The 22,169-nt window shown below is 32.6% G+C and overlaps 2 protein-coding genes across 2 annotated transcripts; both read right to left on the reverse strand.

The window, feature by feature from the left end:
- Positions 1 to 7,912: 7,912 nt before the first annotated feature.
- On the reverse strand, positions 7,913 to 10,993 carry LOC107804321 (remorin 4.2-like). Its single transcript, XM_016628195.2, has 2 exons — positions 9,979 to 10,993; positions 7,913 to 8,340 (listed from the first exon to the last, which is right to left on the reverse strand). Exons 1-2 carry the CDS (start codon positions 10,702 to 10,704, stop codon positions 8,149 to 8,151), a joined length of 918 nt encoding a protein of 305 aa, XP_016483681.1. The 5' UTR covers positions 10,705 to 10,993; the 3' UTR covers positions 7,913 to 8,148.
- A 3,156-nt stretch (positions 10,994 to 14,149) lies between these two features.
- On the reverse strand, positions 14,150 to 18,558 carry LOC107804322 (B3 domain-containing protein At1g49475-like). The gene is made up of 3 exons (XM_016628196.2): positions 18,275 to 18,558; positions 17,290 to 17,479; positions 14,150 to 15,019 (listed from the first exon to the last, which is right to left on the reverse strand). The coding sequence occupies exons 1-3, from the start codon at positions 18,370 to 18,372 to the stop codon at positions 14,564 to 14,566; spliced, it is 744 nt and encodes a 247-aa protein (XP_016483682.1). The 5' UTR covers positions 18,373 to 18,558; the 3' UTR covers positions 14,150 to 14,563.
- Between the last annotated feature and the right edge of the window lie 3,611 nt (positions 18,559 to 22,169).

Genomic DNA, 22,169 nt, shown 5'->3' on the forward strand with positions numbered 1-22,169 from the left:
CCTCGTTCTATTGTGAACACATGTTGCTTGTTGACCAAAGGAAAAAACACACATGTTGCTTTTGAAATAAAAGTCATTTTAAGGATAGCAAAATATTCAGATGTATCACCTACTTGATGTACTTCGTTTTCGAAATTAATAAATAGGCATCATTTCCAGAAGGTTAATTTCATTTATTTAAAAGATGGTCACATGTTACTTGTAGAATAAATCATTAATTAGATGTCCAATTTGTAATTTCCAAGAATGACTAATTAAAATGTCAAGCAAAATTAGCATATTAGTTAAACTTGACTTTTATCTAAAAAATTAAAGAATAAAAGATAGGTCCAAATGATATTAATTTCAGTAAATCCTTTTTTTCGTTTAGAGACAGGGAAAAGATAACTTAAGATAATTACTAATTAAGTTTAAAAAAAATATGGGGAAAAGAAAAACCATAAGCAATGTTGATTTGTCTAAATTGGAAATTCGCATTGCTTGTTTTCTAAAAAAAGGCTGCTATAGTTTATTTTAAGAAAGTTTGTGGTATTTCCTTAGTTATGGGCTTTGGAGTAAACCATTTAGATTTCAATGTCTACCTTATAAATTCCATTTAAAATTCAATATTTTATCCTTTACGTGCATGGATGTGTTTTGTCGTTTATTTGACATCAGAAACTATATTTTGCATGTGTTTGTAATTATAGAATTTAGGTGTAATTAATGAAAAACAATCAACATTGGAATGACATATCAAATATTGGGGATAGGAACATTTGATTAGTCCTAAATAAATTCCTTAATCTCCTTAATCTTAAATCATATTCAGTGACGACGACAAAAATTTCATCAAGGCGATTCAGAAATTACTCTTTTGTATTTATGGAATTCAATGAGATTTTTTTATTTATATATACACAGTATACCTTTTCGACAAAAAAAGATTCAGTTGAACCCCTTTCAATAAACGTGACGTGCCGTTGATCATATCCTCAAGAATTCTTTAGTCTTGACACATGATTTGTTTTTGACAAAATAATCATTTCATAAATAGACAAGAAGTTATGGAGCTACAAAAGGATTTGAATGAACAAACCTTAACTTGTTCAACTTTGGTAAGTTAGTCAAGTGAAAGTAATTAATAACTTGTAGAAAATTAACTTAAAGTTCAAAATTAGTAGTTTGCATTTATCTTCAATCAATAATGGCCATGCATGTAACTGTGATTTAATTCATATTAATCACATTTTTGTTCTTATTGGTTCAGAATTTTTGTGACATTTTACAGTTGTTTTTGTGGTAGATAACTGTTTATCAAATTGTATACTTCAAATTAACCAAACCCCAGATTCATTTCTCTGCCTAATATTGGGATGAAAAAAAAAAGTGCATGGGCTTTTAACTTTTAAAATCAGAACTCTGCACCAGTCGTCACCCCTCACCAAAAAGGCAGCCATTTTGGTAAATATTTATGTTTACAGTAATTAAATATTAATTTTTAGAATTAACAAATTAAAGTAAAAATGCATATTACTTAACCATGATTAAGTGTCGAAATTGTGCATATATTAGATATATCTTATATTCGATAAAAGTAAGTTTTTACTCCCTCCGGTCTACTTTAGTTGATTTTTTGGTCCGCAATATTTGATTTTTTCAGATATCAAGAAGGAATTAACTTATTTTTTCAGATATCAAGAAGGAATTAACTTATTTTTTCAAAGTTACCCTTGGAGTAAAGAGGCTAGGAGTATTTATTGTATTTTCAATGAACAAATTAAGGTTAATATGCTCAATTTCATTGTTAATTAATGCTAAAAGTTGAATTCCTTAATATGTGTAAAAATAACCAAATAATCAATTAAAGTGAACTGGAGGGAGTACCGCATAAGGATTAGGGATTATCTAAAATAGTTTGGCCTAGCTTGACATAAAATTTGAAAATCAACTTGAGTATATTCTTATTCTAAACTACCCCAAAAAACATAAATTCTTTCTTTATCTTCTAAAACCATACACAGGTATCCCTTTTTAGATCACCATTTAGATTTTGTCCCTATTTTTAAAAACTATACAAATATAGCCTTTAGAAAATTACCCTTCCGGACAACGTTAGATTCAGGTCTAATGTTTGCTTGTATATTGCTCAACCTTACAACCAAGAATTAGATTATCCTCTAATGTTTGTAACAACTTACAAAATTTTAATTCTCCATTTTTCGTTTCTGATAAGATTTTCAGTTTACTCATGAAAAAAAAATTAAGATTATGATCTAAAAGGTCCAAAAGTAGCAAACTATACAATTTAGGATTTGAAGAATTAACCTAAATAGCCATCTACCGAACCACTTAATGGATGTATAAATAATTCATAAATAATATATGTATAACTGTGTATAATTAGTATATAATCCACGTATACCGGCTAAGAAAAGTAAATAATGAATATGGCTGGCTATTTGTGTAAAGATCCCTTAGAATTCTGAGTGGACCGACATGGCTAGTAATTGTAAAAATAGCACGGGCTAGCCAGTTTTCGGATTGGTAATTCAAAAATAGCCAGCGTTTGTAAAGTTATTGAAAAATAGCCACTATTTTGCTATAATACGGACCGGTCTAGCATAATATACTGGAGATTGGTACACCTGTGTATGAACTTCCAGCATATTATGTTGGAACTCCAACACGCGGAAAGTTCCAGCATAATATACTGGATATTGGAGCATCTGTGTATGAACTTCCAGCATATTATGCTGGACCGGTATATTATACTGGAACTCTAGTATATTATGCTGGAATATTTTTCGGATTTTGAATAGTATTTTCGTTCAAATTTATCTTTACATAAAAAGTGGCTAAATTTCGATTACTTTTGAAACTGTGGCTATTTTTCAATTACCACTTGTAAATATGACTATTTTTGAATTTCTCCCCTAGTAATTGGGTCGAACCATGATTTGTATGTGGCCCATTTATTTCACTTCGATTGGGGCCAAGGACTTCAATTGATGAAGTTGCAAATATAGAATACAAAATGAGCAAGTCATTACAAGAGAAGGCCAAGAAATTAAAGTTTTGGTGCTATTGGATATGGACATAAGGGTGGCAAGTGGGCCGGGCCCGGTCCTAAGTGGGCCGGTCCTATGCGGTCCGGTCCTAAATGGTCCCGGGCTTCGCGGGCTTATTGCTGGAACCGGCTCGGGACCGGGACCACGAACTAACGGTCCCGGGTTAAATGGGCCGGTCCCGGGCCTAAGTGGGCCTAAGCGGGCCCAAACGGGCCTAGACGGGCCCAACATAAACTTTCTATTTTTAATTTTATTTTATAGAAGTTAGAGAAAAAAATAGTAATAAAGATATATAAGCTATATTCGATTTATATACTATATATACATCTTAAATATATATATATATATATATATATATATATATATATATATATATATATATATATATATATATATATATATATATAAGATATACTATATATACATAGTATACTAGATATATATATAGTATAGTATAGTAGATCTTAAGATATATAAGCTATATATATATATATAGTAAGATGTATATATAGTATATCTTAAGATGTATACTATCGAATATGACTTATAAACTATGTATATATATTATAGTATATATATATATACTATAATATATATACATAGTTTATAAGTCATATTCGATAGTATACATCTTAAGATATACTATATATACATCTTACTATATATATATATATACTATACTATATATACATAGTATATAAGTCATATTCGATAGTATACATCTTAAGATATACTATATATACATCTTAAGATATATATATATATACACACACACTATACTATATATACATCTTATATATATATATATATATATATATATATATATATATATATATATACACACACACACACACACACTATACTATATATACATCTTATATATACACACACTATACTATATATACATAGTATATAAGTCATATTCGATAGTATACATCTTAAGATATATATAATATATATAGTAAGATGTATATATATTATAGTATAGTATAGTATATACTATATATACAACTTAAGATATATAAGCTATATTCGATATATTCGATATACATATATATATATATATAAGCTTATATATATATATACTATAATATAATATAATATATATACATCTTACTATATATAAGCTATATTCGATTTATATAATACTATACTATATATACATAGTATATAAGTCATATTCGATAGTATACATCTTAAGATATATATAATATATATAGTAAGATGTATATATATTATAGTATAGTATAGTATATACTATATATACAACTTAAGATATATAAGCTATATTCGATATATTCGATATACATATATATATATAAGCTTATATATATATATACTATAATATAATATAATATATATACATCTTACTATATATAAGCTATATTCGATTTATATACTATATATACATCTTAAGATATACTATATATACATGTATATCTACTATACTATACTATATATATATCTAGTATATCTAGTATACTATGTATATATAGTATATCTTAAGATGTATATATAGTATAGTATAGTATATATATAAGCTTATATATATATATAGATGTATATATAGTATAGTATATATAGTATATCTTAAGATGTATATATAGTATATCGAATATAGTTTATATATCTTATGAGATGTATATATAGTATAGACTATAGTATAGTATATATATAAGCTTATATGTATACTAAACTATACTATAATATATATACATCTTACTATATATAAGCTATATTCGATTTATATACTATATATACATCTTAAGATATATATATATACTATACTATACTATAATATATATACATCTTACTATATATAAGCTATATTCGATTTATATACTATATATACATCTTAAGATATACTATATATACATGTATATCTACTATACTATACTATATATATATCTAGTATATCTAGTATACTATGTATATATAGTATAGTATAGTATATATATAAGCTTATATATATATGTATATCGAATATAGCTTATATATCTTATGAGATGTATATATAGTATAGACTATAGTATAGTATAAATATAAGCTTTTATATATATATATATATATATATATATATACTATACTATATTATACTATATGTATAGCTTAAGATATATAAAAAGACAAAAATATTGTAAAGAGATATTCAAATCAATGCGTTATATTTTTATTATAGCATTAAAAATCATGGCAATATCTTTCTTAGTCTTCCTCCCCCTATGGAATGAGCACAACAAGGTGCTAATACCACCATTGAGAAGAAAAAGAAACTAATCAAGATTTGACCCGGTACTAAGGTCAGCCTGACTAGGTGCACTTGTCCCCTCAGCCAAAGCTTTCATACGAAAATATCTAGCTTTATCTTGAGGGTGTAGCAATATGTGTCTAGTCAAACTTTCCGTCCCCCCCTTCCCCCTGACTTCCAACATATTTAAATACTAACTCTTTGCCACAAGTTTTATACTTAGCCCTATTTTTTTCTCTTAGTTGAGTAAAAAATTGCCAAACAAGAGATGTTTCTGCCCGTTTAGAAGGTTGTCTAGAAAAAGTAGGGGCACTAATAGGAGGGTCAGACGGGGGATCATCTGGATTATTATTAGTTGGGTTAACTTCAGGAGCAGGACTAGTGGGTGTATCGTCATCCGGTTGCGTTTCATCAAAATCTATTTCTTCATCATCATTTTCATCAATAGTTGGATTACCATAAAGAGCATTCATATATTCATGGTTTAATTGTTCACCGGGTGTAATATTATGGCAAAATTGACTCTCGGTAAATTGTAATAAACTATTATCGCTATCAAGAATAGGAGGTGTAGGACGGGTAACAGGTTTGGGTCGGGGAGTCGGGGGAAGTGGATGAGAAACAGATTGGCCACTAGATTCACCACTCTTCGATTTTCCCTTATTTTTACTAAACATATTTTTTAAGGAATAAGCCATCTTAATTAATCAAGCAAAGTAAATAAAACAAACAAAATTATAATATTAAAACTTAAGAGTTGGAACGAGTTTACCGAATTGACGAACAACTTGTTGGAAATTGATTATCGTTGAAGATTTCAATTCACTAACTTCACAATTGTTTCACAAATAGTAGCAATTATAGAAGTAAATTAGAGAGAGATTGTGATAGATTGATGATTTTGTAAGAAAAAATTGAAATAATGATGGGGTATTTATAGTTGAAAATAGGGAAAAAGTATAATTATAAAAAGTTTGGGATTAAAACAAAGTTGGGGGGGTTAAATGACTAATTTATAAATAGCCAACGGCTATTTTTGACAGCCCAACGACTATTTTTTTTATTAAAAAAAGCCGTTGGGACCGTTTGGCCCGCTAAGGGAACGGGCCGGTCACGGGCCCTGGCGGGCCAAATGGTCACGGGCCTGACGGGCCCAAATCATAGGACCGGCCCACGAAACCGGACCACGCCCGCTAAAATCGGGCCAAACGATCCTGGCCCGTTTGGCCCGCGGTCTCGGGCCGATCCCGGGCCTGGACCGGCCCACTTGCCATAATGGACATGTTTGGTAGGTAATTAGTACACTAACAATCCGAATTAAAGATAATAGAGAAATAATGCAACGAATGGTTGATGATATTATGCTTTAACACAGTTTAACACGTATTATAAATTGCTCGTAGTATTGTCTACAGAGGCGTATACACCTTGTCTTATATGGTATTACGGGACATCACTTTGTTGAATTTTTTTACTCTATATATATACATAAGAAAAATAAAAATATTAGGGATAAATATAGAAATGACACAACTTGTAATTATAGTAATTTATTCATTTGTCTATTTTTTCAAATTATGATACCGATTATAAAAAATCTTGTATACGTCACTAATTGTCAATATTTTTGTCGTGGACTAGTTCATCCTCTCTGTCATCCTTTTTCTTTCATTATCTTGTCATTAACAAATTTAGTAAATCATTGGTGGGATTAATTAAAACTTCCAAAATCCCCTTTGTATTATCTTACACACTTCCTTTTCTTGTTTGTTCTGAGTTCTCTCATTATGTATTAACAGATTGAGTAAAGCATTAGTGGGATTTGATTTAATATTTCCAAATTTCCCTTTATGTTACTTTACACCCTTCCTTTTCTGTTTGTTGTGAATACTGATGACTCACTATGTATTAACAAATTAAGTAAAGCATTAGTGGGATTAATTAAAATTTTATGTGTTGTTTTACACAATCTCTTTATTTGTTTGTTCCTAATTATGACAACTCATTAGGTTATTAGAGATAATGAATACCAAAGAGCCAGTTCCATAATACATGTATTTTTCTTAGTTTCTGGAATATTGAATTTGCATTAGAAATAGTTTGAAAGAACAGAGAATTTCCAGCCCACCATTTAGACGAGAGTCTTGGAGTAACGGTAAAATTATCTTTCGTGTGACCTATAGGTCACGTATTTGAGCCGTGAAAGCAGTCGACAATGTTTGCATTAGGGTAGGATGTCTACATCACACCTCTAGGGTTGCGGCCCTTCCCCCCGTCCCTGTGTGAATACAGGATGCTTTGTGCATCAGACTGCCCTTTACTAAAATTATGGAACTGAAGTCAAGTGGTGTTATGGAATTTTTAGTTTTGTTATATCGTCCCCAAATTACCAATACTCCTAAGTTCGGATAAAGGAGAAAGGTTATGGTAGACTAGCAAATTGAATCCTCACACAAAAGAGAAATATGATCAATAAGAATTCATATATCGAACTAAACTTATTTGGGACTGATGTGTAGTTGTTATTATTATTTATAATTATAACGTTAAAAGATCGAAAAAAAGTGTTTAGGGTGGGGGGAGGGGGTTTGAATAATAATAGTAAATTTAGATGTCCCAAAACCAAAGTTTATAATCTCATAAAACTATATATTTATGTAACATCCAAAAAACTATACAAAGTATTTCAATACTACCATTCACTCACTCACCAAACTCGTAGAGTGCTCCAATACACTTAGTGGCGGATCCAGCCATGAGTTTGTGGGATCGGCGGGAACCTAGTGTTTCGGGGTCTAACCCTTTATATATAGAGAGAGAAAAATCGATATACATTTCAGAACACACTCTTTAAAAGAAAGAGCGTTTGGCTGGAGCTCTGCCAACAGCTCTCATCAAGTTGGCTAATTCAAGAACTCTTGCTACTTTTGTTCCTCTCTTAGCTTCAGCTGATGCCCTTCTTTCCTCTGCTTTTCTTCTTGCATTTGCTACATCATTTTGCATCTTTTCCATTGCTTTTGCTCTTTTCTCCTCTAGCTTCCTCTGGAAAAACACGTTACAAAAGTAAAAGAATATTATTCCTCCGTTTCATTTCAGATAATGGTCTATGTTGTTCGAACTCTTTGAAGATGTTATTGGGTGTGTGTTAGATCCTACAAAAATAGTGTATTTTTTTTAGGAACCAATACGGGTGCTGGAGCATTTTTGAAGAATTTGAGCAACATATATCACGGTGTTTGATTGAGCATAAAGTTTTTTAAAAAAAAGGTCTTTCAACTCATCAAAAATATCCTCGAACTTGTGATCTTAAACAAATGACTTATTTATGGGCTATAAGAGTATATATACCAATAAGGATAAAATGAGAAGTTTAAAGTAAAGGGTCTCCAAATATATAAATGCGGAACATACTGAAAAGGAAAGAGCGACACATATCAAAAGTCCCCTTCAAGAATAACATGAGAAGTTTAACGCTAAAAAGTTTCCAAATATAAAAATGGTGTCAATTTTTAGGAACATACAAAAAAAGAAACAATAGTATCAATATACAATTAAACAAAAAGAGTATAAAACCTATTAAACATTCTGATTCCAAACACCAACCTCAGAATAGAGGCAACAAAACCAAATAGATCTTGTTCTTCTTTACTTTTGTCTGATGGGTGTGTGTGTGTGTTTGGGGGTGGGGGGGGGGGGGGGGTTCCAATCCTTAAATAAAAAATATGTGTAAATTATTTATAGTTGCATAACTAACTGACTAAAGCAAGAAAATTTTCACTTTTGAAATGAACATATGGACATATGCATATTGTGTATCTCCTTTAAAGTCGTATGGACATAATTCATATTCAACAAATCAAAGAAATGAATTATACTTTCGTAATATTGTCGGATAGGCTGTTCAACAAAGATGGATCATAAATTATTCAATTATGTAATTCTGTTTACGGTTTACTGTAGAGTCTAAAAATGCTACAGGAGTTCTATTATTTATGAGTTTAAGTTTTATTGACTGACAGTATAATATATATTAATTAAGTTACTTAATATGTAATTGTAGATCACTCTATTTATAATTGCTAAGTAACTTGTTATAACAAATTAAATTACACTGACGATGTAAAAACTTATTACGCGTGCTTTAATATATGTTAGTATTATTTATATAGAAGTGCATACAACATAAAATATTTTTAACCATTTGGATGTATTTCAAACCTATTAGCCCAACTAATTGGGATTGTACAGTATGTGATCTATTAAAGTAGGAATCACTCACTATTAGTAGTTCTTTTATTTCCAAAACTCGAATTCAAAACCTCTCATGATTAAAGGCGACAGATAACTCAAAATTCAATATATAACTCCTATTATAGAGACGATAAATAACAAAAAAAAATTACCACAACCCCAATTAGAGGCAGATGGGATTTCTTTTTCTTTTTAGAGGAATGATGAAAGAATAATCGGGATGAAAAACTAAATAAAAGTGAAAATATCTTGACAGGGGTGCAGATAATTTCATAAACACAAATGTTGTCATTTATTGCTATTTTGTTTTTCTTCAAATCTAACTTTAGACATTTAAGGGAGAGATAATGATAGACAAATACTCTTAAGGGGCTGCGAAAAAAACCTTAAAAGACAGATAATATAGACGGAGAAATCGGGAGTACATACCTCAACTTTCTTCATCCAAGAAGTTGCCTTTTGGACCTCTTCATTTTCCCAGCCATTAATTACAGCATCTTCTCTCTTAAACCTATTATTAACCTTAGCAATTTTAGCAGTTTGCCATGCATTAATCTTTGATTCAACTTCCTCTTTTTTCACCCTATGTACTGTCACTTCTCCTTGTAATTGGTTTACACTCATATTTGAACTTTCACTAGTCCCACTAGTAGTACCATGTGCTCTAGGTGAAGGACTTGGATCCAAATGAATATTATTATTATCTGCTACAATAGCTAAAGGATTATTTTCCTCCATATTTTCCTCTTCAAAAATCCTTCCCAAGTTGTTATGACTTGTACCTTCAGCTTCATGACTTGTACCATTGTTATTTGTAGTAGTAGGAATTGAAGATCCAGCTATAACCAAAGCATTGAACTCTCTACTCATGGTTGTAAAGTTCTCACTTGGAGCTCCTCCTTCTGAGGACAAAGATGATGATCTATGGCTACTTGTTTCCCAAGTTTCTCTTCTACGATTACGATTAATATTCGTCGATGGTGGTTGCCTTGGTGGTGTTAGAGCATGTATGTCTCTAATATGATCGTCTCGTTGATCTTGATTTTGATCATCATGTTGATCGCCGTGATCAGTTTCTATGTTATTGTTGTTGTTGTTGTGGCTGTTATTGTTGCTCGTGTTTGCTATGACTAGAGCTCTTTGATCATTCAACATGTCAAGATTCTTGTTAATTTCTTGTAGGATCAAGAATAAGAAGAAGATGATGGTGGAGGAGGAGGAAGGACAAAAGGAGAATAGAAGGGTGAAAAAGAAATAAAGAGCAACATAATCTTGATTTTTTTTTTAGGGTAAAATTAATTAAAGAATGGTCAAAAGTGATATGAGCCACACATGCACGTTGGAGTAGTAATTGAGGAATGAAAAGAGTTCAAGAAATTTGTACTATGGTTTGAAGTGATGGTTCCATAATTTACATATACAGCTAAATAAAGTAAGAAATATACAACTCGAGAAAGAAAAAGTGGTGTTAGGCTGATTATGATGAGTTTTTTGGATCTTTTTTGCAAATTTCTAGTTGACTCCCTCATTTAATGTTAATTGAAGTTTTTTCCTCAGATTATATGCAAAAATCTTTATTTACCCATGCCTCCATTCTTGGGGTGGATTATCAACTATAGTATATTATGAGGTTTGACAAGAGTGGGTTACTCTAGTGGTGAGCATCCTCTACTTCCAACTAAAAGGTTGTGAGTTCAAGTCACCCCAAGAGTAAGGTGGGAAGTTCTTGGAGGGATGGAGCCGAGAGTTTATCGGAAACAGCCTCTCTACCCCAGGGTAGGGGTAAGGTATGCGTACACACTACCCTCCCCATACCCTACTATAGTGAGATTATACTGGGTTATTGTTGTTGTTGTTGTTGTAGTAGTAGTATATTCTGAGGTTTATTCCTATGAGTTTAAGTTCTAGGTATACATTAGCGGCGATATCCGAATGTATTTATGGCATGAACTAACTTACAATATGAATCTAGCTTATTGGTATATTCGAGAAAATTTAACTTTAAATCTACTCAACTTTTTAGACTGAAAAGCCTATATTCGAAAATTAAAATATCTTGTGCATGAGTTTTAATGGATTTAAAATTTGGACTTTATGCTTAAATTTCATCACAACTCATCTGATTTACTGAGTTTAAAAATTAATTATTTGTACTAATTTAGCAATTTTATTAGCATATATACAGAGTCTAGATCGAAGTTACAGGATTTGAATGAACTCATAATTGACCCTCACATCCACCTTTACTGAACACTAATAAGCATGGGCGGAGCTAGGATGGCAGAAGAGATCTTCCTTTGCGGAAAAATTATACTGTGTATATAAGGTTAAAAAGTTTTTTTTAGTTAAATATATTAGATGTTGAATCCCTTTTATTTCTTCGTGTGTATTTTTTTAAAAATAAAGTAATAATATTGAACCGATATTACAAAAAACAATTATTTTGTCAGTCTCATGTAATAACTTAAATCTTGACAAGAAGGACCAAATCCATAGATACTCTAAACCATAGGCACTTAATTACAAATAAAAGTATTACTTTCGACTTTTATCTCAAAGTAGTGTCGGCCAAACAAGATTCTACATGTGTGGGACCCACCAATATTACGTAAATAGTGGTGGACCATACACATTCTACACACGCGTCGTAGGCTAACAGTATCACCCCAAATTAAAAATAGCCACGTGGACACATACTATTGGCTAGAAGTACTCAATCCCTTATGTCATTTTCGCTCATGCATTGATGACCTGGCAATCGACAGATCATTGACACGTGTACGGAAGAATAACGAATAAAATATTGAGGATTTCAAGATGCCCACGTCTCACGTGATAATTAATCAACATTATGAAGCTCTAAATTAGAGTAGTAAACTATTGATTAACTAATGATTAAGACATTCATTAAGATCATCAACAATTTTTAATCTTTTCACCCTTAGTCAAATATCTCAGCTTCTTGGGTTCGGGTCATGAAAATAAGAAACTCGTGCTAGAGAGCACTTTTCCGACTAATGAACCGTAAAGGCCTGAATTTGAGACGGAGGAAAGATTTTCTCGAAAGTAATTCAAAAAAAAAATGTGAACAAGCGAAGAATCCAAGCATCTATTATACTAATATAACACTAATGTTATATATACTATTATTTTTTCGTAAATTAACCCACTCAATCCGAACCTCCCTTTCCCTAGCTCCGCCACTGAGTACAGAACATCGAATGGTTATAAAAAAAATATTCATGAAAAAAAAGAAAATTTTAATAGCTTATTTTTATTTTTTGGTTATCTTATTCTAAACTTTTTTTTTAATTTCTTTTCCGATTAAAATTAGTGATGTAAATGTGAGTGGGGAACGAGCTAGGGGGTGGAATATGACATGTTTCCATTGTTCTGTTTTATTTTGTTTTTTCTTTTTAAATTGAAAATTAGATACAGGTGTTTGCAGTATTATTGGAACAAATAGGGTTTGAAAAGGATAGGTAGTGATTAGTTCTTTTTTGTCATTTTATTTATTAAAATCTAGTTTGTGACTTCCATCAACGACTAAGTTTATATGAAGTTCGACTTTTGAAGTTGATGCTTTTGTCATTTTATAATAAATCAGATTTTCAAGTGTTTGCTTGATACATTGTATTATACTCCTATCTCACTAGGAACATTTGCGATAATTAAAATTTTACAAATCGAACTGCAATACTAAAAGTAAAATTATATTACTTATGGTTCATATTATCTGGTCTTTTTTTAAATAAAAAAATATTGCGCACTTAAGGGTATTTAATAACCTTGATTATAAGAGTGTTTGTCAAAATTATCATTTATCTATTTCTTAAATGTCTCACTTAAATCACACACAAATAATTGGAGCAATAAGGGTGTACCGGAGAAAATGTAACAAATGCTGTTATTTTTCTACAACACAAATATGTTTTTGAATAAATTTGTGTTGCCAACGACTAATATGTGAAAGAATAAATAAGTCACTCAAATAACTTCAATATAAAATAACAGGGAACTCAAGTAAGCACCATAAAGATATCTATACAACTTTTTTGGCAAAAAACATATAAAGTATCTCTATAAATACTAAGAGTTTAAGTTTACATGATATAAAAGTTTTGCACATTCAAAATACTTATAAGATATAACGCAAGCAGATTTCTATGATAAGCATTATTAATTAGTAGCTCGGTTAAAAATGGCATCTAACCTGCAAATATATATTGAACTTCACCGATAATAAGCATTATTAATTAGTAGCTCGGTTAAAAATGGCATCTAACCTGCAAATATATATTGAACTTCACCGATAACGTAAATAATGTTTTTAATATTAGTGTATATACTTAGATCCTATATAGCAGCTCAGTGCACTAAGCTCCCCTACGAGCGAAGCAGAGGCAAATCCAGAATTTCAAGAGGATGGGTGCACTGTTGTAAAGAAGTGCATCTAGAATTTACATTTGACGGATTTAACTTCAGTCTCTTACCATGAACCCACTACATTTTTGAAATTATAAGTTCAAAATTATATTCTTTTTGAAATTTTAGTAATTTTCAAATATTTATACTCAATGATGAAAACAAGACCGTTCGGAGTGAGATTTGAACCACCAATTTCACTTGTAAAGGTTCACCCAATAATAGTTACACCATAAGAGTCTTTGATCATGGATGCACATACATATATTTAAGTAATTTTGAAAAAATATAACATTATTATACATGGTTTAGGGAAAGGAGTATGCGTTCACGTGAACACATACCCCTCAAGCAGGATACACCTCTGGCGCGGGATCCGGGAAAGAGTCAGACCACAAGGGTCTATTGTACGCAGTCTTACCATGTATTTCTACAAGAGATTGTTTCCACAGCTTGAACCCGTGACCTCCTAGTCGCATTGCAACAACTTTACCAGTTACGCCAAGGCTCCCCTCAAGTAACTTAAATCCTTACAAAAAATTGCATCGTGCAGCTTTGAAAGCAAGAGGAAAAATGGCCTTCAAGATATCTATACATTTGGCCTTGATGGCTGGGATATCATCAGTAACGTCTCCGCACAACTATTTTCTTGACAAGTTAAGGGGTTCTCCTCTGGCTCAGCCACAACACATAAATTCTCAGGCGCCAAATTTTCATTTGGGCCCGGAGAAATCTCTGGTGTCAGATCTTCATTTAGACCAGGAGAAATCTCATCTTCATTTGGGCCAGGAGGATAATCAATCTCGGAAGCACTTAAATCAAATATAAACACAGAGAAATGGGAATTTCCGTTATATCGGAAGAGTAAAAAGTAACCACAACCAATTGAATAGTACTCCTTGAATCGGTTCCAACCCTCCTTTAACCATGCCATGCCACTACAATTTTGCAATTTTACTTTCCACATTGCGCCATCTGGAACCTCAAGCGACACAACATCTCGCAGATCCACCCCGTACTCCATTACAAATTCATCTGGGATGTGCTGAGGATACCAAAATTTGAAAGAGATGAATAAACATAAGAGAAGAACAGTAGAAAACAAACAGAAAGAAAAGAGAACCTTCAGACAAAAAAGTTGGTCTAAGACAGCTGAAGAAACTGTAGTCAAATTTCAAACCACATATTGCTACTGGAAAGGAGAAAGAAAAAAGCAAGATACTAAGTAGGAAATCTTGTATCTTTACAAAAAACAAATACTGAAAGTGCCTAGTAAGTTCAAGTCTAGTATCTCTCAATCAAGTCGCACAAGTGAAGCTTTCATTTCATTTGCTTAAGCTGGCATTTCTTTTCCATCGTATGCTGTTAATCTTGGTGCTGGCTTCTTATCAGATATATTGGTGGATGATGAGCGTTTGTTTATTAGCAATATCAAAACTCGTAAAGTTATTTGCACAAACACTAGAGTTTTCTCAGCGAATAACTATTTGCAGCAATGCTGCATTGCTACTGTTGATTCAACTTCAATGAGTTCTATATGCATGAGAATATAGATTTTTTTTTGGACAATTATGCATGAGATATAAATTTAAACTTCTTTTATTTCAGTTTATTTTTCCTTACGGAAAGTATTTTGGTCAACCAGAACAGATCAAACATGAAAGTCAAAACTAGTTATTGGCCAACCAAAAGAGATAAAAGATGAAGGCCCAAAAGGCTTGTCCATTGTTAATAATCCTCTTTTTAGTCGATATCCTTTTCCTGGCAAAGCTGATCAAGGGTTTTATGCAATCAAATGCTAACAAGAGCAGAAACCTTTCAAATTCTGAATTTCTTCAATTCAAAGCATTGATGTTATTCATTCTTGTTACTGCTCAAACCAGGGATCTTTTTTAGACTGATTTACATTCAAATTAAGGTTTGACAAACAGTATTGTCAGAGGCACGCTTAAAGAGCGCTTAAGCCCTGAAGCGAGGCTCAAAACATGTTGAGCGCTTCGCCTCGGTTTGTGGGCGCTTTAGTGTCGCATCAAGGCTCTAAGGCATACTTTTCCTTGCCAATGAGTGTAATCCTGAGAATGCGACATTAAACAATTGATATTTCACTTTATCGTAAAAAAAAATTCAATTTTCTTGTCCATATATTTGTTATTCATGCTTATAATTAATAGTCTTGGACTACATATACATATTTTTATTTTTTCTCCAGTTGCGTCTTTTTTCATTAAAGCCCACACTTTATTTGCGCTTTGCGCTTAAAGCCCCAACAGACCTTAGAGCTTTTTTGCGTTTTTCGCCTTTGATAACACTGTTGACAAATACCTTCTGATCCTCAAGCTTTCCACACCCTCAAGAACCCTCCTTTATCTAACCCCATTTAATTTGACACATTAGATACCTAAATCATATGAAGACAATGTCATTATGCTAAAATGCTTATGTCGAGAATCCACTCGTGCACCTTTTGAAGACCTAATTGACAGGCATGGCAATCATAGACACATTACATGACTTGCTTTTAAATATTGCAGCATCAGCCATGAGTTTGGAGTTTTGGAAGTTTGATATCATTCCTTTTGCAACATCTCCAACTACAGACCCTGGTCTCTTTCGACAACTATGGAGACCACACATATATTATCAGTTTCTGCACGAGACCTTGCGTGAAGAGGAACTTCTGAAATCAGCTAAATTTCAAAACTGTAGGAGTTAGAGAGGAGCTGTTCTAATATCAAAAGTTGGCTAATTATTTAGCAATTACCATTCGAACAAGACATGGGATTGGCCTACCCCCCCCCCCCAACAAAGTTATTCATAACAAATTCATAATCAAAAGAAAGCTCCTTACTGCATCTCCCTCTTATGCCATTTGAAATCACATTTTTCACTCCCTGAGTTCGTTGTTGTTTCATTACAGAAAATGACAGTACCAGAAAAGTAGACACACTCCAGTAGTACACTTGTAAATCAACGTATTAGTCCTACTTAAGTTTCCGAAAATAAAGTTGGAATTCAAATGTATCATAAAATTACAGGCGTTCTTAAGATCATCCACACACAAGATGTTGATTAGGAGAAAATGCGGGCAATCCCCATCACCTTCCCTACTAGCAACATTGCTTTAGACGAAATACTCCTACTTATGACAAGAAACTATTTGTTACAGACCAAAAGGGGAATTCAAAAACTTAAAAATCTACACAAACTTAAAGAAGAGAAAACACTACCAAAGAACAAATGAAGAGAACAAAAGCCATACAACTAGAAACAGAAACAAAAGATATAAGATGAAAATGCACAATTTGCAGAACTTACTAATTTAGAGGCATGAGGAGATAGGATAACTTTGAAGAACTGAGGTGGTGTCTCCGGGCTATCTACCGGTTTTGGTTCCTCTGGCAGGCGTCTCTCTGCCGTCTCTGCCGTCTGCTCTTTGTGTGATGAGGTAATGTCAAAGTTTTGCTTATTGAGACTGCAGTGAGAAAAATCAATCCCCTCATCTGGACTGCATTAAAGATGTGACAAATTAGAATAATCAACATTACTCTTTGAAACATGTAAGCAATGATATTAAAGCTCAATCCTAAGTGGAGTCTTTTATTTTTGTTAGAAAACTAAAACAATGAATATAAAATCCACTTGAAAATATTTATCAATGAATATATAATCCACTTGAAAATATTTATTTCTTTTTAATTCGCTTTCCATTATTCCTTTTGCTTCATTTCTTTTTTTATAACTGATCAATCCCAGGATCAGCGGCGCATAGTTGTGAAAAATGGACCCGCCCCTCTACCTTAAACACCAGGCTTTTGTCTATGGCAGGTCAGAACCCACGACATGCACATAACCCACCCATCACAGCTGGGTTCAATAATTCACTCCACTTTATTTCCATTATTCTTTTTCTTCATCTTTTTTTAAATAACTGAGAAATCCCTTGGGATACTGGTGAACGATCGCAACTTAGTGGATAATGAGTCCACCTCTCTGACCTTTTCCACTTATACCCAGCTTCTTTCAGTGGCAGTTTTCGAACCCGAGATGTGCGCCTAACCAATACATCATGCGTTGCACTCTTACCACTAGACAAAAGCCCGGAGCATATTCTTTTTCTTCATCTTGTTCCTCCTTTTTGTTTCTTTGCGCGTGTAGTTTTGTGATTTTGTTCGTTAACCAAATTTATCTAAAAATAATTTTACCGACGCTAACACCATAGACACAACAATTCCTACCCTACAAAACACACAAATTCCTCATACTCAGCAATACATAGATTTAAAGCAAATCTAGCATTTACCTCATTGGGCGAGATCTAATTGTGACTAAGCTACTCAATAAATCAGCTCTTTTGCTAACTGATACTCCGATTAGAGTGGACAAGACTCGCTGTTCCATTAACGGGTCAAATAAAAACCCGAAATCAGAGCTGACAGCCAATGCAAATCGAAAAATCGAAGCTGGAGAATTTTAGTGCGGGAGATTCGAAGGGATTTATACTGTTGAATGCACTGATCCGTTTTAGGATCCGAACTTGGCTGAGTTTTAGGGTTTTAGGGGAATTTCTACAGTTCTTCCTATGTTGGCTAGATTTTGGTTATTTTGTGGGTGGTGTTTTCTCGACTAAAGTTATGGAAAAAGTGTCAGATTTGCCACTCTATTTTTCAAAATTGAGCACTTTTGTCTGCCTAAATTTTTTGTCTACTCTTATCCGGGCTTTGAGAAAATATAAAATGTGAAAACGACATTATATAGCCGCTCTTAATATAATTGTAATCGAAAAAATATTTTTTTTTGTATATATATACATTCGGTATATTATATACAAAATTTATACAAATTTTATACACATTTTCGACTACTGAATGTAAATAGTTTTTGGTGTGGGGAAAAAGTGAAAAAACCCTTATTTTTATCCTTGACCCATATATTTGACATTTAAAAATCGAGTAAACTAACCCAACCTAATTGTAATGGTTATTAGGTTTTTCTAATAAAATCGTAGATTTTATATAAATTTATAACTGTACCGAATATAACAACAACAACAACAACAACAACAAACCCACCGTAGTCTCACGAGTGGGGTCTGAGGAGGGTAGAGTGTACGCAGACCTTACCCTGCCTTTAAAAAGGCAGAGAGGCTATTTTCGGAAAACCCTCGGCTCAGGAAGGAAAAAGGGACGGGGATATAACGGTACCGAATGATTAGGATAAAATTTTATTTTATAAAAATAAGCCAAAAAGATACTGAATTATACCGAATAAATTTACATATGAACAACAACAACAACAACAACAACAACAACCTAGTAAAATTCCACTAATGGAGTTTGGGGAGGGTAGTGTGTACGCAGACCTTACCCCTACCCCGAAGGAGTAGAGAGGCTGTTTCCGAAAGACCCTCGGCTCAAAAAACAAAAAAGACAAAAGGACAAAAAGGGAGATAATATTAGTATCACAACAACAATCATAGGATAAATAGGAACACCATGAAATCCAGAAGAAAGATGCAAAGCAAAGGGAGACAATATTAGTAAATATTAGTATCACTACAACAGTCATAAGAAAAATAGGAACACCATGAAATCTAGAAGAAAGATGCAAAGCAAAAGCGATAGCTAGTAAATAGGACATGCACTGAAAAGCGAAATAGTAAGCCACAACATTCACACTAGCTATCTCAGACAAAAATCCTACATGGCTAGTCCCACCATGGTACGAAGTAAGGCACAACTCAACTACCTCCTAACCTACAACCCTAATACTCGACTTCAACCCTAAATTTACATATGAAAAATAGATTTAATATATTAACTTTAAAAAATAAAGCATTATATTTCTTTCTTGGGCCTTAGGATTATGAAAAGGGATCTAGCGAGTCATATTCATTGTTTACTTTTTGTAACCATATATATAGATTATACATTATTTATATATATATATATAATACATATATTATGCATATTATACCTTTACCGACTATTTTTAGTTTAAGCGGTTGAGTGGGCGGCTATTTGGGTTACTTCTTCTTATGAAATCGATTACAAGCCAACAAATAATTACAATTCAAATTTTCAACTCCCAAACCTATGCTGATACTCCTAGTGAAACTAAATTAGTTTTAACATCTTGAGTAACAAGCCATAAGGTATTCGAGTGATTATGAGTGGAGAACTACAATATATTGAGTATATTTTCTCTCGTATGATCTAGATTTGTCTTTTTGAATACTTAATTTTTTATAGACCTTATTATTGACTCCCCGTTTGATTAATATCTTTCCACCCATGTGATTTATATTTTTTTTATCTTTGCTTAATTTCTTTTACATTTTGTAGAATAGTGGGATGGATCCCAACTCTGACCATCTTTCATGTTTTCTTGATTCATCACCCCTTAAATAGTAAAAATATCTTGAGACTTTTGCCAACTCATATACAAGTATGTATATTATCGTGATCTAGCTTCTACTAACGGCTTTTATATGATATTTAAAAAATACTGAAGATTAATCGAATTGTACCGATTCTAGGGAGAAACCGAGATGATTGAGACGGTTTTGAAAAGTCTAATTTTAGTTACCCATAATAGAGTAACCAAAAAATTAGTATGGTACAAACTTTAAATAACCAGCTTGAACCGAACCATTGATATCCCTACCCATACCAGAGCTTTTATCTAATGGTAATTTTAAATTATAATTAAAGTTAAGGGATAATTTGGTACATATATGTTTTGGGAATGTTACCCAAATAGCCGGCTAGATTCAATGTTTACCTTTTATAGACAGTATACATACATTATACATTGATTATATGTAGTTATATGTATATTATACATGAATTGTACATATATTATATATTCACCGGCTATTTATAGTTTAAGAAATTAGGTGGGCGGTTATATGTGTTAATTCTGTCACTTGAAGCCCATCCATTTATCGTTGGAGTTACGTACAAGTGGAGCTGTTAAAATGGGCTAACTCATCCGAGGTCACATAGGCCATAAATTTTGATGGCTAGAACGGGCCAACTCTACTTTCGAAAGAGCCTTAAATTAGTCAGCCCAACTCAGTCCTAAACGGGCCGCTAGCTAGTCGGGCTAGCGCTTCATCTTTTTTATTCTTCTTTTTTTAAAAGAAATTTACAATCTAAATTCAAACCTAAAATTCTGCACATTTGTTAATATTTCTAATACATATGATGATGTATAAGTAGGGTTGTTCAAAATCGAATCGAAACCGTTGACCGAACCGAATCGATGGCTTATTGATATCGAATTATCGGGGTAATGGATAGTGAACGAAATGAGATTTTATAGTTAACGGCGTAACGGTTTGGGGGTGGATTACTCGTTAAAAATTTTATATTTACACTTTTACCCCTATGTATATAAACTTTTTACTACATTGTTACATAAGTAATTGTATGTAGAATTACAGAACTAGTTGTAGCTAATGGCAGTCGTCTCTGACTTCTCATGAATTATGAGTGGACATGAATTGAGTTCCTCTCTAGGCCGTTAACCCGTTAAGAAATCTTTTATATTTACACTCTTACCCTTATCTATATAAACTTGTTACTACATTGTTGCATAAGTAATTGTACATATAATGATAGAACAATCTGTAGCTAATGGCAGTCGTCTCTGGCTTCTCATGAATTATGAGTGGACATGAATTGAGTTCCTCTCTTGGCCATTTTACTTAACTGAGGTTTGTTTCATTAATTCACTTATAGTTACAGTTTGAAGTTTGTCTGCAAATGGGGTTTTCTAATTATTTTGTGGATAACAATGCTAATGGTATTGATTGTTCAAAAACTAAAAGAGACAGTTTGAACTATGCATTTGGTCGTTTGGTATTGATTGTTCAAAAAAATTCTATTTGGTAGTCGATAAACTGCCCAATAATTATTAATCAGATACCAATCCGCCCATTGTCTTATTGGATGGCTAGCGGATTACAACAACAACAACAACCTAGTATAATCCCACTAGTGGGATCTGGAGAGGGTAGTATATACGTAGACCGTACCCCTACCCCGGGGTAGAGAGGTTGTTTCCGATAGACCCTCGACTCACTCCCTCCAAGAACTTCCACCTTGCTCTTGGGGTGACTCGAACTCACAACATTTTGGTTGGAAGTGGAGGATGCTCACAACCTCTTGGTAGAGAGGCTAGCGGATTACTAC

This window comes from Nicotiana tabacum, chromosome 23, assembly GCF_000715075.1.
Source record: "Nicotiana tabacum cultivar K326 chromosome 23, ASM71507v2, whole genome shotgun sequence".
Lineage (NCBI taxonomy): Eukaryota > Viridiplantae > Streptophyta > Magnoliopsida > Solanales > Solanaceae > Nicotiana > Nicotiana tabacum.

Excerpts from the sequence above, each read along its gene's own strand:
- LOC107804322 (XM_016628196.2), bottom strand. The coding sequence starts at position 18,372 with ATGGAACAGCGAGTCTTGTCCACTCTAATCGGAGTATCAGTTAGCAAA. Across the intron at positions 17,480-18,274 it reads ATTAGATCTCGCCCAATGAG|TCCAGATGAGGGGATTGATT; the intron begins GTAAATGCTAGA and ends TCTTTAATGCAG. Across the intron at positions 15,020-17,289 it reads CTCCTCATGCCTCTAAATTA|CACATCCCAGATGAATTTGT; the intron begins GTAAGTTCTGCA and ends TGGTATCCTCAG.
- LOC107804321 (XM_016628195.2), bottom strand. The coding sequence starts at position 10,704 with ATGTTGAATGATCAAAGAGCTCTAGTCATAGCAAACACGAGCAACAAT. Across the intron at positions 8,341-9,978 it reads CTTGGATGAAGAAAGTTGAG|AGGAAGCTAGAGGAGAAAAG; the intron begins GTATGTACTCCC and ends GTGTTTTTCCAG.